The sequence below is a fragment of the Ranitomeya imitator genome, chromosome 8, assembly GCF_032444005.1.
Source record: "Ranitomeya imitator isolate aRanImi1 chromosome 8, aRanImi1.pri, whole genome shotgun sequence".
Taxonomy (NCBI): domain Eukaryota; kingdom Metazoa; phylum Chordata; class Amphibia; order Anura; family Dendrobatidae; genus Ranitomeya; species Ranitomeya imitator.
Genome location: NC_091289.1, coordinates 103,185,271 through 103,201,155, shown reverse-complemented (window position 1 = coordinate 103,201,155; position 15,885 = coordinate 103,185,271). Strand labels below are relative to the sequence as shown.

Genomic DNA, 15,885 nt, shown 5'->3' with positions numbered 1-15,885 from the left:
GAGAGGGGGAGGTGACCCCCAAACTTTATTTTAACAAAAAAATTAAAAAAAAAAACCTTGAATTTTCATTCCTTCTCTCCAGCGAACGCTGCTGGGGAGAATGAATGAATGCCGGCTTCAGCACCAAAAGCAGGGGATAGCGCTTAACTGTAGCGCTGTCTCCTGCACGGTCCGTGTGGTCCTCAGTCGGCACACGGGCGGCACATGGCTGCCACACGTGTGCCACACTGATGTGCTACATGAGCACACAGACACGGATAACTCCGGTACCGATTTCTCCGGTACCGGAATTATCTGGACGTGTGAAACCGGCCTTAGATGAATTTCTCTGGCTTTGGGTGTGGACTCTAGGATGGTGTTCGGAAAAAGTGGCTGTGGTAATCAAACAAAAAGGTTCCAGCAACAAACATCCAAAATCAGGTTATAGAGTGGACATTGGTTATGATTTAGAACCCTGTTGTTCGAAACGCGTAACCCCTCACTCATTATTTTAAAAGCATGTTTTTAAAGGAATTGCAATAAAATGAAGTTTTTAACGTCCACTCTATAACCTGATTTTAGATATTTGTCGCTGGAATTTTGTTGTTTGATTTTACTACTTGCTATTGACAAGCCGAGATTCTTGTATGTTCCCTTAACCATGCGCTATACTTTGTGTTGTGCGCCTAAGTTTTTGCCTTAGATTGGTGACATAACTGCTTTTTCTTTGTATATTACTTTTAATCTCATTTAGGTAGTGAAAATACTGAAGCTGAAGAGGAATATCAAAGAAACAGTCAAGCGAGTTGGGTGCAGCGCATGCTGATGGCCTTGGTTGGTGACAGTGCCCTATTCAACACACGGGAAGGAAGAGCAGGCAAAGTGCATAACTTCATGCTGGGGCTAAACTTAAACACATCATATCCTTTGTCACCTTTATCACTTTTGACTACCCAGGAATCTGTGGATGATGATGAGACTGATCTTGCTGTTGCAGGTGACTGTTTTAATTCTGTGTTCAACTATTATCTTTCCTTTGAACCAATATATTTACTCCATGATGTCTAAATTAGGTAAGAGATACTGACCAGCTTATGAACTTTTTAATGATAATAAAAAGGCAGTGCGTTCCATAGTGCAGAAATCCTTTTAAAGCACCACTACAGTTTTTTGTTTTTTTTCAGCGTTCTCATTACACTTTAAATATAAGCCCCCTGCCCCCATTCTTATACTCTCCTTCTGGCAGCTTCACCTTTTACCGCCGCCGCCCCTATCCACTCGCGACATCTTGTGCCCATAACATCTGACTGGCCAGAAGTTACGTCACAAGAACTCAATGCAAGTCGGAGAGCAAAAACAGACTTAGAAATGTATTGAAAAGTGACCTCTGACTCGCTTCATGAAACATTGGAGCTGCCAGCAGATTACTTTTCCTCAGAGAACAGCTGAAGCGACGCTGGAAAGGGATGAAGGTGGCGGCAGGTGAGTATGAGATGGAGGGCGGGGGAATTGCACTTAAAGCACCACTTAAGTTCTGCAATAAAAAAAAATCCACTAGGGTGGTGTTTTAATAAAGTGGAGGTGGTGAGGACTGACAAGGCATATGGTAGTATGCTCACCTAGGAGGGATGTGCAGATACCAGGAACAACCTTATTTAAAATCCATTGATGAAAGGAATCCACTACAGCTGCTCCTTTAAATGGTACGGTGAAAGGAACCAGCATGTATTGGATAAATAGTATACAAATTAAATAATAGGGTGATATAAGGATGGCAGAGTATGACAGACAGGCAAGAAATGGTTTCATAAGAGTTTATTATAAAAATAAGGGCTTCGAGTTTCAACATCAGACGGACGTCTTTCTCAAGTCTCCGTATGTATCTACACTACATGCCTGGCCAGAGAAAGATATCTGTCCAATGTTCTAGGTGCCTGCCCTGAAGAAGACCTCTGTCCAATGTTGAAAAGCGTAGGCCTGTTTTTAATAAATTCTTTTAAAGCTATTTCTTTCCTGTCATACTTTTCCTTACTGCCTCAAGGCTTTACATCTACTTAAATCCCCTTAGGTGACTTCTACACTTCTGGAATGTCAGTGAAAGACTTTCGGCTATGGATTTAAAACGCTTCCATAATGGGGAGCTGTTTCATGTAATCTCCAGCTTTACACCCCCTCCTTCTCTTCCCTCCCCAATCCAGTACATGACTTCATACTTAAATACGTGATGCCATCCTCTAGTTCAGATTCAGATGACTTATTAAACCCCTACAGATATCTCCCTTTGCCACTCTGCTCATTTATCCCTGTTTCTTTGTCTTGTTTGCCATTTGCTGCTGAGAAAATAATGGGTGATACAATGATTAGTGCAAAGTTATAACATTCTTTATCTGCCTATACTATTTGTGTAAAGCACTGTGCGGAATCTCAATTGTGTTGTATGATTTGCAGTGTTTTGCTGTCTCTTCTGCCAGGGACATACCGTCCACAGCGGCAGATGCTATGGGGTCCATGAGACGGGGGCCTGGCGTTAAACAAAATTAGCCTCCACCCACCATCACAATTTCAAAAGTATCTGAGTTGAAAACAACCAGGCTCGATCACATTCCTCCAGATTTGGTGGGCCTGGAATCGGGAGAAGGATCTATCTCTGCAAAAGCAGAGCAGCCATCGCACTGTGATGTGCTATGTCCAACTGCGCAGAGGATGATTGGGTGTGCTCATGAGAGGAGGCTACGGCCTTCAGCAGAGCAGAGTGGCTGCTTCACAATGTGGTCACGGCTCTCCCTGCCTCCCCTGACTGTATATTAATGCTCCGCAATCAAAGCAAGAGAGATCTGCAGACGGGCCCAGGGCGATGGGAGGCTGCAGCAGAATAAATGCATCATGTGCAATTATCTGCAGAGAGGGGGTAAGTCCATGTGTGTCTCTGTTTTTATGTACCATGTCAATGTGTATGTGATGCACATGTATTTGGTACATCCATGTATTCACATGTGGTCATATGGAGCATTTCAACTCTATTACAAGTTTGAGAAATGCCTGTGTGGTGGGGCTGACGTGCCACATATGAACATATAGCTGAATAAATACACTGCTCAAAAAATTAAAGGGAGCACTAAAATCCCACATTCTATATATCATTGAATGAAATATTCCAGTTGTAAATCTTTATTACATAGTGGAATGTGTTGAGAACAGTAAAACCTAAAAATTATCAACGTAATTCACAACTCGTATACCACGGAGGTCTGGAGTTGGAATGATGCTCAAAACAAAGTGGAAAATGAAGTTACAGGCTGATCCAACTTCAGTGGAAATGCCTCAAGACAAGGAAATGATGCTCAGTAGTGTGTGTGGCCTCCACGTGCCTGTATGACCTCCCTACATTGCCTGGTCATGCTCCTGATGTGGCAAATGGTCTCCTAAGGGATCTCCTCCTAGATCTGGACTAAAGCATTTGCCAACTCCTGGACAGTCTGTGGTGCAAGGTAACTTTGGTGGATGGTGCGAGACATGATGTCCCAGATGTGTTCAATCAGATTCAGGTCTGGTGAACGGGCATGCCAGTCCATAGCTTCAATGGCTTCATCTTGCAGGAACTGCTGACACACTCCAGTCACATGACGTCTGGTATTGTCCTGCATTAGGAGGAACCCAGGGCCAACCGCACCAGCATATAGTCTCACAAGGGGTCTGAGGATCTCATTTCGGTACCTAATGGCAGTCAGGCTACCTCTGGGGGCACATGGAGGGTTGTGCGGCCCTCCAAAGAAATTCCACCCCACACCATTACTAACCCACTGCCAAACCGGTCATGCAAAAGGATGTTGCAGGCAGCAGATCGCTCTCCATGGCTTCTCCAGACTCTGTCACATCTGTCACATGTGCTCAGTGTGAACCTGCTTTCATCTGCGAAGAGCACAGTGCGCCAGTGGCAAATTTGCCAATCCTGGTGTTCTGTGGCAAATGCCAGGCGTCCTGCACGGTGTTGGGCTGTGAGTACAACCCCCATCTGTGGACGTCGGACACTCAGACCATCCTCATGGAGTCAGTTTCTAACCATTTGTGCTGGGTTGTTGCCCTCCTACGGCCCCCTCCACGTCTCCTGGTGTACTGGCCTGTCTCCTGGTAGCGCCTCCAGCCTCTGGACACTACACTGACAGACACAGCAAATCTTCTTGCCACAGCTCGCATTGATGTACCATCCTGGATGAGCTGCACTACCTAAGCCACTTGTGTGGGTTGTAGAGTCCGTCTCATGCTACCATGAGTGTCAAAGCACAACCAACATTCAAAAGTGACCAAAACATCAGCCAGAAAGCATTGGTACTGAGATGTGGTCTGTGGTCCCCACCTGCAGAACCACTCCTTTTATTGAGTGTGTCTTGATAATTGCCAATAATTTCCTTCTGTTGTCTATTCCATTTGCACAACAGCATGTGAAATTGATTGTCAAACAGTGTTGCTTCCTAAGTGGACAGTTTGATTTCACAGAAGTTTGATTTACTTGGAGTTACATTCTGCTGTTTAAGTGTTCCCTTTATTTTTTTTGAACAGTGTACATTTAAAGTGAACCTGATACATGCTGCCCAAACTGTGGGCCCAAGGTATCCAGCACTGATTGCAGTGTCCCACCCAGGAATGTTTGACTCTAAAAGCTGGAATATTTCAGAGAGAAACTTACTGTATTAGCAGCCAGGGATGGAGCCACGCTCTAGACTAGTCGAACAGGCGGGTCCCCAGCACCTTCTCTCTGGCTAATGATAGCGACTGACAGGTCTCTGCCTAAGTGTGCATCTAGCAGAGACCTGTCAGTCCCTTGTAGCGGGTAGGATAAGCCACCACACCTATCAGACTAGTCCCTCATGTGGCTCACTCCCCGGTGGCCTCTAAAATGTGTTTTTCTCTGAAATGCTGCAGCTTTACAGGGTCAAACATTCCTGGGTGGGATACTGCAGTCAGTGCCTTATACATGCAGCCTATGTATTATGGGCATCAGGTGCTAGGTTCCCTTTGACCCCTTCACGACATTCATATTTTTACATCATTGGCCGTGTCCCTGCCTTTGATGCAGACTTGCACATTGAGCCCACATCTTTCCCCGTAAATGAAAAGTGATCATGTACCTTTAACCGCCACAGGTGTTAACCTGTGAAATTTCTTTTAATGTCTGACAGCGGGATTAAACACTTGTCGGCAGGGAGTGCGTCATTCCTCACTCTCATCTACACAGCTATGACGTGATCGTGGGGCGACGATAGGTTGTCATGGCAGCTGGAGGTCTGCTGGAGACTAATATGCCTGCCATTACGATCCTATTGTGAAAGCCAGCCCATGGCTGTCATTTGTAGAAGATCATGATTTCTGCTATACATAGCACAAGCGATCAGTCCCTAAAGGGACTATTAAAAACAGTAAGAAAAAAAAATTAAATATGAAAACAATAAAAACAAGTTAAAATTGTCCCACTTTTGCACAATTGAAAATAAAACAAAAAATAAATACACATTTTGTATCTTTGCATTCAAAAAATGTTCGATCTGTCAAAATATAAAATAAAATAATCCGATCGGCAAACGGCGTAATGAAACAAAGAATTAAAAATTACAGCATTTTTTTTTTCTTGGCAGCTGGAACATTGCAATAAGAGGCGATAAAATCGTATCTACCCCAAAATGGTATTAGTAAAAATGTCAGCTTTGAGTGCCAAAAATAAGCCATCACACACAGCCCCATAGCCCAAAAAATTAAAACGTTATGGTTCTTGGAAAATGGTGACAAAAGCAAAATACACTTTTCATGCAAATTTACAAAAAAGTCACCACTTAAATGAAAAAAAAACAACAAAAAAACCCAGAAAATAAAACTATACATGTTTTGGTATCTGTGTACTTGTTCTGACCTGGAGAATCATAGTGCCAAGTCAATTTTACCTAATAGCAGAGGTGCACAACTCCAGTCCCCAAGTGCCACTAACCGTGCATGTTTTCAGGATTGCCTTAGGTTACTTTCACACATCCCTCGGTACGGGGCCGTCACAAACCGTCGGCCCGACGTACCAACGGATGTTGTGCTAAATTTAGCACAACGTGGGCAGTAGATGCAGTTTTACAACACATCCGCTGCCCATTGCGATGAGCGGGGAGGAGGGGGCGGAGTTTCGGCCGCGCATGTGCGGTCGAAAATGGCGGACACGTCGCACATAAGTTACATTGAACTTTTTTTGTGCGTCGCGTCCACCAAAACACGACGGATGCGACGTGTGCCCATCCGTCGAAGATCCGTCGCTAATACATGTCTATGGGCAAAAAACGCATCCTGCAAGCACATTTGCAGGATCCGTTTTTTGCCCATAGCGACGGATTGCGATGGAGCAAAAAAGACGGAAGTGTGAAAGTAGCCTTAGCATTGCACAAGGTGTTGGAATCATCACCGATACAGGTGATTGAAATGTCTCCTGTGCAATAGGAGGGAAATCCTGAAAACATGCACTATTGGTGGCCCTTGAGGACTGGAGTGGTGCACCCCTGCCATATAGTTAACTTGGTAAATTTAAAAAAAAAAGAAAAGAATTGTGGAATGGCACTTTTTTTTTGCAATTTCACCACATTTGGAATTTTTATTCTTGTTTTCCAGTACACTATATGGTAAAATGAATGGTGTCATTCAAAACTCATACCTCATAAAACAAGCCCTCGTATGGCTATATTGATGGAAAAATAAAAATGTTCTGGTTCTTGGAGGAAGGGGAGGAAAAAAATGGACGGAAAATTGTCCAGAGGTGATATGGTTATAGGAGTTAACCAAAATAATGAAAGCGGTGTCCACAAGAAGTAAAGAGATAGTGTTGGCAAAAGGTTCTTATGCCTGCTAGAATTTGTAGAAATAACAAAATAAATCGTACCCACCTGCTGTCACCCTCCTGGATGCAAGGACCATTCATCTGTGGTCTGCGCCACCATGAAAATGTCACCGTTCTGCCAGACATGGAAACACTACAGTCTGTGAGTTGACTTCAACCAAATGCATCACAAGCCGCAGCAGTCATATGACTGGTAGAATGGTGACTGTTGGTGCAGACCACTAACCAGCCTGCGCTAAATCCAGGAGGGGAACCGCAGGGGAGAACTGGTAGAATGGTGACCGTTGGTGCAGACCACTGACCAGCCTGCGCTAAATCCAGGAGGGGACCCGCAGGGGAGAACTGGTAGAATGGTGACCGTTGGTGCAGACCACTGACCAGCCTGCGCTAAATCCAGGAGGGGAACCACAGGGGAGAACTGGTAGAATGGTGACAGTTGTTGCGGACCACAGGCCGGCCTGCACTAAATCCAAGAGGAGGACCGCAGGGGAGAACTGGTAGAATGGTGACAGTTGGTGCGGACCACTGACCGCCCAGCGCTAAATCCAGGAGGGGAACCGCAGGGGAGAACTGGTAGAATGGTGACAGTTGGTGCGGACCACTGACCGGCCTGCGCTAAATCCAGGAGGGGAACTGCAGGGGAGAACTGGTAGAATGGTGACAGTTGATGCAGACCACTGATCAGCCTGCGCTAAATCCAGGAGGGGAACCGCAGGGGAGAACTGGTAGAATGGTGACAGTTGGTGCAGACCACTGACCAGCCTGCACTAAATCCAGGAGGGGAACCGCAGGGGAGAACTGGTAGAATGGTGACAGTTGTTGCGGACCACAGGCCGGCCTGCACTAAATCCAGGAGGGGAACCGCAGGGGAGAACTGGTAGAATGGTGATAGTTGGTGCGGACCACAGGCCGGCCTGCACTAAATCCAGGAGGAGGACCGCAGGGGAGTATGATTTATTTGTTGTTTTACAGAGTCTGGCCTCCAGGTAATAGCACATTTTATCCGGACAACCCTGCTAATAGACTTATAAATACTCCTCTTTGTAGCTCCTGACCGCTCTAGTGTCACGTCCCTGATGCTTCTCTTTACAATGGCTGCAGGTCACTTACCTCAGTCTCAAGCCTTATACCACTGGCAAGCTGCAAAACACACATAGGGCAACCAGCTTGGGCCATCTGCAGCCCATATAAATAGAAGCATTGGAAACCTGGCACTGGAGCTGCCGCAAGCTAGAAGGGCGAGTATATACTCCTGCCTGTGTGCATCATTTCTATTTATTTTGGACAACCCTATTAAAGTGTATGTGTTTGCAAGAAAAACATACTATTTTAAAAATCTGGGTCTTATAATTCCTGATCATGGGGACCCAGCATTGCCAAACCCCTTGTTAATTTTCTTAATGATTAGGCAGAGAGCTTATGAAGTGTTCTGCCTGATCATTTGGGTACTTTCCGTTTGTTCATATTTGCAACAATTAGCTTCTGCCTGGCACTGATCTGTATGATCAGTTTTTGGCATCAGGAGAAGCCAAACTCCATATGTAAAATGTATATAGCTACCCATCATAGAGGGCGCTCATAGCCACAAATGTCTCTTCTATTTGCTGCATGATCAAAACTGGATTCAAGTGATGTGTACTTTCACACTTCCAGGGCATTGTTATCATGTATGGCTAAAATGGGCCCTAAGAATCAATTTCACTGGTGGGTCCTATGTGTCCCAGTCCAACAGTGAATACAATGGTGGAACATGGAGCCGTTTAGAACTGTTCTGAATCATTCAGATTCTCCATCTGAGTCTCTTGCTGCACGGAGCCTCAGTCCACACACAGCACAGAGCACTACAAGAGGGGAACATGTCTAAGCAAGTAGGATTTTCCTTTCTTTTATCACTCAGTACTTAATGGTCCCCACCACAGAGTATGGTGTTTCCCTATATGGAGCGTTTATACAGTTTGAGGGGGAATTGTACTGGTGGGGCCATTACACTGTGTGAGGTGATATGGGGGTCTCCTATTGTGTGGACGTATTTACTGTGGGGACATCAGACTGTTTTGGGGACACTGGGGTCATACTGTGTCTGTGGAGTAATTCACTGCGTGTGAGGGTGTCATGCAATGTGTTAGACGCATTTTTAGAGCAATTCTAATCTGTGGGTCACAAAAGGGTTATTTTAGTGGGCGAGAACAGTAAGGGGCTTCCATAGGAGCAAAATTACTCTGTCTGTGCTCCAATACATGTCTCTCTCTATTTTTGAATTTGAGGCATGCCATTCTATGACTTCTCCTATGCGCTGTGACCCCACCTACTCCACTGAGGGGGAAGGGTGGGCCCAATTAGGACTGGTTATGGGGCACCGTGGTTTCTATGTACACCCATTCTTCTGCCTTTTTTGGGATATGCAGTTTTGTTGTCTCTTTTTTTTAATTGGTTTCTTCCTGTAGCTATTGCAAGCAGCAGGCAAGGGAGACGAGCTGAAGCTGCATCATGGGATACCCTGAGACTGCGCAGTGTCAGGAGACAGCAGTCCTATGTCATATTGTAGCGTTGACTTGCTCTGCACAGTGTCTTAACATCCCATTACACTTGCTGGCATTAGTTATTTCCCCTACTTTGCAAAGCCAGAGATACAGTTGGTACGGAAAGTATTTAGACCCCTTAAAATTTTTCACTCTTTGTTTCATTGCAGCCATTTCATAAATTAAAAAAAAAAGTTATTTTTTTCACATTAATGTACACTCCGCACACCATTTTGACTGAAAAAAAAGAAATGTAGAAGCTTTTGCAAATTTAATAAATAAGAAAAACTGAAATATCACATGGTCATAAGTATTCAGACCCTTTGCTCAGACACTCATATCTAAGTCACATGCTGTCGATATCTTTGTGATCCTCCTTGAGATGGTTCTACTCTTTCATTGGAGACATGCTGTGTTTAATTACACTGATAGGACTTGATTTGGAAAGGCACACACCTGTCTATATATGACCTCGTAGCTCACAATGCATGTCAGAAAAAATGAGGATCATGAGGTCAAAGGAACTGGCCAAGGAGCTCAGAGACAGAATTGTGGCAAGGCACAGATCAGGCCAAGGTTACAACATAATTTCTGCAGCACTCAAGGTTCCTAAGAGCACAGTGGCCTGCATAATTGTCCAGCCAAACTGAGCAATCGTGGGAAAAGCGCCTTGGTGAGAGAGGTAAAGAAGAACCCCAAGATCACTGTGACTGAGCTCCAGAGATGCAGTAGGGAGATGGAAGAAAGGTCCACAAAGTCAACGATCACTGCAGCCCTCCACCAGTCGGCCTTTATGGCAGAGTGGCCCAAAGGAAACCTCTCCTCAGTGCAAGACCGCAAAGAAGGTCAAAGGAACCGGCCAAGGAGGTCAGAGACAGAATTGTCACAGATCTGGCCAAGGTTACAACAGAGTTTCTGCAGTACTCAAGCTTCCTAAGAGCACAGTGGCCTTTATAATCCTTAAATTGAAGAAGTTTGGGACCACCAGAAGTCTTCCTAGACCTGTCCGTCCAGCCAACCTGAGCAATCGTGGGAGAAGAGCCTTGGTGAGAGAGGTAAAGAGGTAAAGAACAACCCCACGATCACTGTGGCTGATCTCCAGAGATGCAGTAGGGAGATGGGAGAAAGTTCCTCAAAGTCAACTATCGTTGCAGCCTTCCACCAGTCGGGCCTTTGTGGCAGAGTAGCCCGACGGAAGCCTCTCCTTAGTTCAAGGCATATGAAAGCCCGCAAAGTTTGCTAAAAAACACATGAAGGACTCCCAGACTTAGAAATGAGATTCTCTGGTCTGAGACAAAGATAGACCTTTTTGGTGATAATTCTAAGCAGTATGTGTGGAGAAAACCAGGCACTGCTCATCACCTGCCCAATACAAACAGTGAATCAAACAAAAAAGGTCCAGCAACAGACATCCAAAATCAGGTTATTGAGTGGACGTTAAAAACTTCATTTTATTACAATGCCTTTAAAAACATGCTGTTAAAATAGTGAGTGATGGATTACGCCTTTCAAATGAGTGTTCTAAGGGTACCGTCACACAGTGCAATTTTCATCGCTACGACGGTACGATCCGTGACGCTCCAGCGTCGTAACAATATCGCTCCAGCGTCGTAGACTGCTGTCACACTTTGCAATCTACGACGCTGGAGCGATAATTTCATGACGTATGTGCGATGTAGAAGCCGTTGGTTACTATGCGCACATCGTATACGATATATGTTACACCATGCAATCATGCCGCCACAGCGGGACACTAGACGACGAAAGAAAGTTTCAAACGATCTGCTACGACGTACGATTCTCAGCGGGGTCCCTGATCGCAGGAGCGTGTCAGACACTGCGATCTCGTAACTATATCGCTCGAACGTCACGAATCGTGCCGTCGTAGCGATCAAAATTGCACTGTGTGACGGTACCCTTAATCATAACCATATCTGTGATCAGTGCAAAGGCATAGCTAAATAGAAATGGAGGAAAAGGAAATGAGGTGAGCAATTAGTCATGTAAATGAGTTATGCTAATGACACAAAACGTAAAAAAAAAATGCATAATATCATAGATGTAAAGTCATGAGTTCAATAATAATACATAATATCCGTTCTCTTATTCAATCCAGAAGGAACTCTGGAATTAAGCTTGAAAATGAATTGCGCTTCTTTAAAATGCAATACTTTGTCTCTATCACCGCCTCGATCACTGATAGGAACTTCCTCTATAACCCATGAACATGAAAAGAGTCCAGACAACCTTTGTGGACAGATGAAAAATAAGAAGCTCCTGATAAACTTCTTGTTGTGGTATTTGTGGCATCATATATATATTCCGCAATTCTAGTCCTGAGAGATCGTGTAGTGCATCCGACATATTGGAGACTGCACTGCGCGCACATAATAACATAAACCACATAAGTTGTGCTGCAATTAATAAACTTGCGGTTCTTGTGTATATAAGGAGCAGCTGTAGCTTTGATTTCGTTTGAATTGTCCATATATCGACATAAGCCTCACTGGCGTTTACCGCATTTATATGAACCAGATAGGGATAACTAGCTGCGTTTTGTTTTAACCTTTTGCCTTACTATTGGTATTATTATTATTATTATTATTATTATTATTATTTATTGTTATAGCGCCATTTATTCCATGGCGCTTTACATGTGAGGAGGGGTATACATAATAAAAACAAGTACAATAATCTTAAACAATACAAGTCATAACTGGTACAGGAGGAATGAGGACCCTGCACGCGAAGGCTCACAATCTACAAGGGATGGGTGAGAATACAGTAGGTGAGGGTAGAGCTGGTCATGCAGCGGTTTGGTCGATCGGTGGTTACTGCAGGTTGTAGGCTTGTCTGAATAGGTGGGACTTCAGGTTCTTTTTGAAGGTTTCGATGGTAACATGATATCACCTTCTGATCACACAGTAATTCCTGTCCTGGATACAAAATTTACACCTTTGTCCAACAGCTTTTTCAAGATGTCATCAGCATGTAACACAGGAAGGTATTTTTTTAATCACATCCATTACTTGATGAAAATTATTACTATATGTAGTTGAAAAGGTTAAATTAGGCAAATTCTTGCATGCAGTTTTTTTCTGCTGCAGCTATTCTGCTCTGCTTTTACTATCAGCAAAACAGTAAAACAAGATGCTGATAGCATCATGCCTTTGGGGTGTTTTACAACTGCAAGGACAGGATAACTTGTCATTGAAAGAAACCTGAATGTGGCCAATACAGAGAGATCCTGGATGAAAACCTCTTTTATAGTGCTCTGGACCTCAGACTTGGCCGAAGGTTCACCTTCTTACAAGACAATGACCCTAAGCACACAGATAAAATAACAAAGCAGTGGCTTCAGAACAACTCTGTGACCATTCTTGACTGGTCCTGCCAGAACCCTGACCTAAACCCAATTGAGCATCTCTGGAGAGACCTGAAAATGGCTGTCCAGCAATGTTCACCATCCAACCTGACGGAACTGGAGATGATCTGCAGGGAGGAATGGCAGAGGAACCCCAAATCCAGGTGTGAAAAACTTGTTGCATCATTCCCATGAAGACTCATGGCTATGCTAGCTCAAAAGGTGCTTCTACTCAATACTGAGCAAAGGGTCTGAATGCTTATGACCATGTGATATTTATTTTTCTTTTTTAATAACTTTGCAAAAATTACTACATTTCTGTTTTTGTTTTCAGTCAAGATGGGGTGCAGAGTGTACATTAATGAGAATAAAATGAACTTTTTTGAATTTACCAAATGGCTGCAATGAAAGAGTGAAAATGAAAAATGTTAAGGGGTCTGAATACTTTCCGTACCCACTGTATAGGTAATTCAGACTGTTGATAAGTCAATCTTTACATAAATGGTAAGAAAGTAGCCATATCATCGCCTGACCTTAATGTTATATTTCAGGTGATGTTGTATCTACGTGTTCATGAACAAAATTTCTCAGCATCCTTTTGGTGCAAATGTACAGCCAGACCCTTGTTATACCAGATGTCTGTCTGACTCCTTTTAAAAGTTAAGCAAGCCAGTCTGTGCATCAGCCATGGCAGAGAAGAGGGCTGGCTTTACTAAAATGAGCCAGACACATCCCCTCACACATAGCTCTGGTGACATGCCAACACGGGAAATGCCCTCCTGTGTTGAGCACAAGTTGAAAGTGGAGATTCCAGGTACCTTTAGTAAATTCAAATATATCAGTAAGTTATACATGTTTATATAATAAAATAGATCTTTATCTGTGTTAAATGGACAATCTGGTAAGGAAATCTTGAGGCTATTTATTTATGTTTTCCATATCTTTAACTCCATTACGAAGTAAGATTCTGTCATCTAAAACTAGAACCCATCCTGAAAAAAAGTCTTTTATACAGCTATGGTCCTTAAACGCATTGTCCAGTCATGCATATTAATGACCTATCCAGAGGCTAGGGCAGTTCTGCAGTGCGCTGCAGCTGGAGCTTATAACCGCTTGATTGTGGTATTATGTGTTGGTTCCACTGATTGGTTGAAGTTTTGGATGTTTGACCCCCACAATCTAATGTTATGACCTAATGTCAGTTATTTTTGTAAATTGAAATTGGTAAGAACAGAGGATCTGCTACCTTTTTTCCTACTTCAAAAAGTTAATTACTGTAATCAATAAGTTAAATGTACTCAAGTTGGTGCAATTCAAAACTTAAGTAAATGTTTAAAAAGTCTGCTATATTTCCATATCATGTAGGTGAGGCATGACTTGTTAATCTTTATTGTATATCTAGTAAACCAACTGTGAATACATTGTACAAAAGTTAAGTTCCAAACGTGTTTCAGCGATGCCCTTAATCATTGCATTGAAAATGTGGCCCACAAAAACGAAGCCCTCATACATCTACCGTACATTAAAGTATTAACGTTATGGCTCTCTGAATGTGATAGAGCAAAGCTTATTGGTGTGTTTTAATGAAAAAATAAGCTCTTCCTAAAAGGTTCAAAGAGAAACCTAAGCTATGGTGGATGCATGTGGTCTCTAAGATGTTGCTGCCTACTTATGATTGGGCAACTCATTCAGGGGGAAGATGTACAGGACCCTAGTTAAAAGTACCCACTTGGACCTAACACAAGTTTAAAGAAAATAAAGTTAATACTGTTATTAAAATCTCCACAATGGGGAGGAAAAATGAAGAAAAAAAACACTTTTACATGTCCAGTTCAACCTGAAAAATTTAGTGAAAGGTCCTCCTTAAATAGCACAACTACTGCCTTAAAAATGGGGCCTTTCGGCGCTGTTGTCATGTTGGCGCATATTAGTAAATGGCATTCTAAAACTTATGATCCAATATGTTATTTTATGGGGAACTACACTAAGTTGACCCTTCCTCTTTTGTTCATTGAATAAATGGTATGCTGGGAATTAGCAGTTGGTGGAGTGTCGCTATACAGACTATAACTGTGGTTACTGCTTCCAGTGTCAGACTGTGTAGATACATGCCCTTGTTAATTTTTTCATATATACATGTAATTCATGTATATTTAGGGACTGGCTAATTATTATACTATAGTGGAGGTTATTACTGCCAGGCTCTGTGTGACTGCGATAGGGTGTCTCAAATCAAAGAATTTGTCTATGTAAAATGAGAAATAAAGTGCAGATTGCCTGGTAATTTGTAGTGTCTTCATACGTTTGCTGAATTAGTGCACCATTCACATCATAAATAAACCATTTGTGATTCATTTCTAGCAGAGTGCTACTTTAGACCTAAGCCTAAAGGTAGGGCCATGCCACTCATGGGCCAGTGCTTTTAGTCAAAAGGCCAAAAAAAGCCAGCTAGCTCCTGTTTAGGAAGGATAATAGAGGTACAGAACAACAGAGTTCAAAGAACGGATGCAGAATTGTTGCTGACTCGATGCCACCACAGAACTTTCTGTGATTTGTATTCCAGTATATGCCCACCAGGCACTGTCCAGAAAACATTAATTGGAAAAAATACAAAATGCTTTAACCCCTTCATGACCCAGCCTATTTTGACCTTAAAGACCTTGCCGTTTTTTGCAATTCTGACCAGTGTCTCTTTATGAGGTAATAACTCGGGAACGCTTCAATGGATCCTAGCGGTTCTGAGATTGTTTTTTCGTGACATATTGGGCTTCATGTTAGTGGTAAATTTAGGTCAATAAATTCTGTGTTTATTTGTGATAAAAACGGAAATTTGGCGAAAATTTTGAAAATTTCGCAATTTTCACATTTTGAATTTTTATTCTGTTAAACCAGAGAGTTATGTGACACAAAATAGTTAATAAATAACATTTCCCACACGTCTACTTTACATCAGCACAATTTTGGAAACAAAATTTTTTTTTGCTAGGAAGTTATAAGGGTTAAAATTTGACCAGCGATTTCTCATTTTTACAACGAAATTTACAAAACCATTTTTTTTAGGGACCACCTCACATTTGAAGTCAGTTTGAGGGGTCTATATGGCTGAAAATACCCAAAAGTGACACCATTCTAAAAACTGCACCCCTCAAGGTGCACAAAAC

At 42.9% G+C, this 15,885-nt stretch overlaps 1 protein-coding gene across 6 annotated transcripts in view; it reads left to right on the top strand.

Annotated features, from left to right (window-relative positions):
* Nucleotides 1-15,885, top strand: part of PLA2G4A (phospholipase A2 group IVA) — a 197,882-nt gene that overhangs the window by 162,323 nt on the left and 19,674 nt on the right. For all 6 annotated transcript variants that reach the window (XM_069737229.1, XM_069737232.1, XM_069737231.1 and 3 more), the window contains one exon: nt 734-976. In XM_069737229.1, the coding sequence (XP_069593330.1) occupies nt 734-976 (243 nt within the window). The remainder of the gene's footprint in view (nt 1-733; nt 977-15,885) is intronic.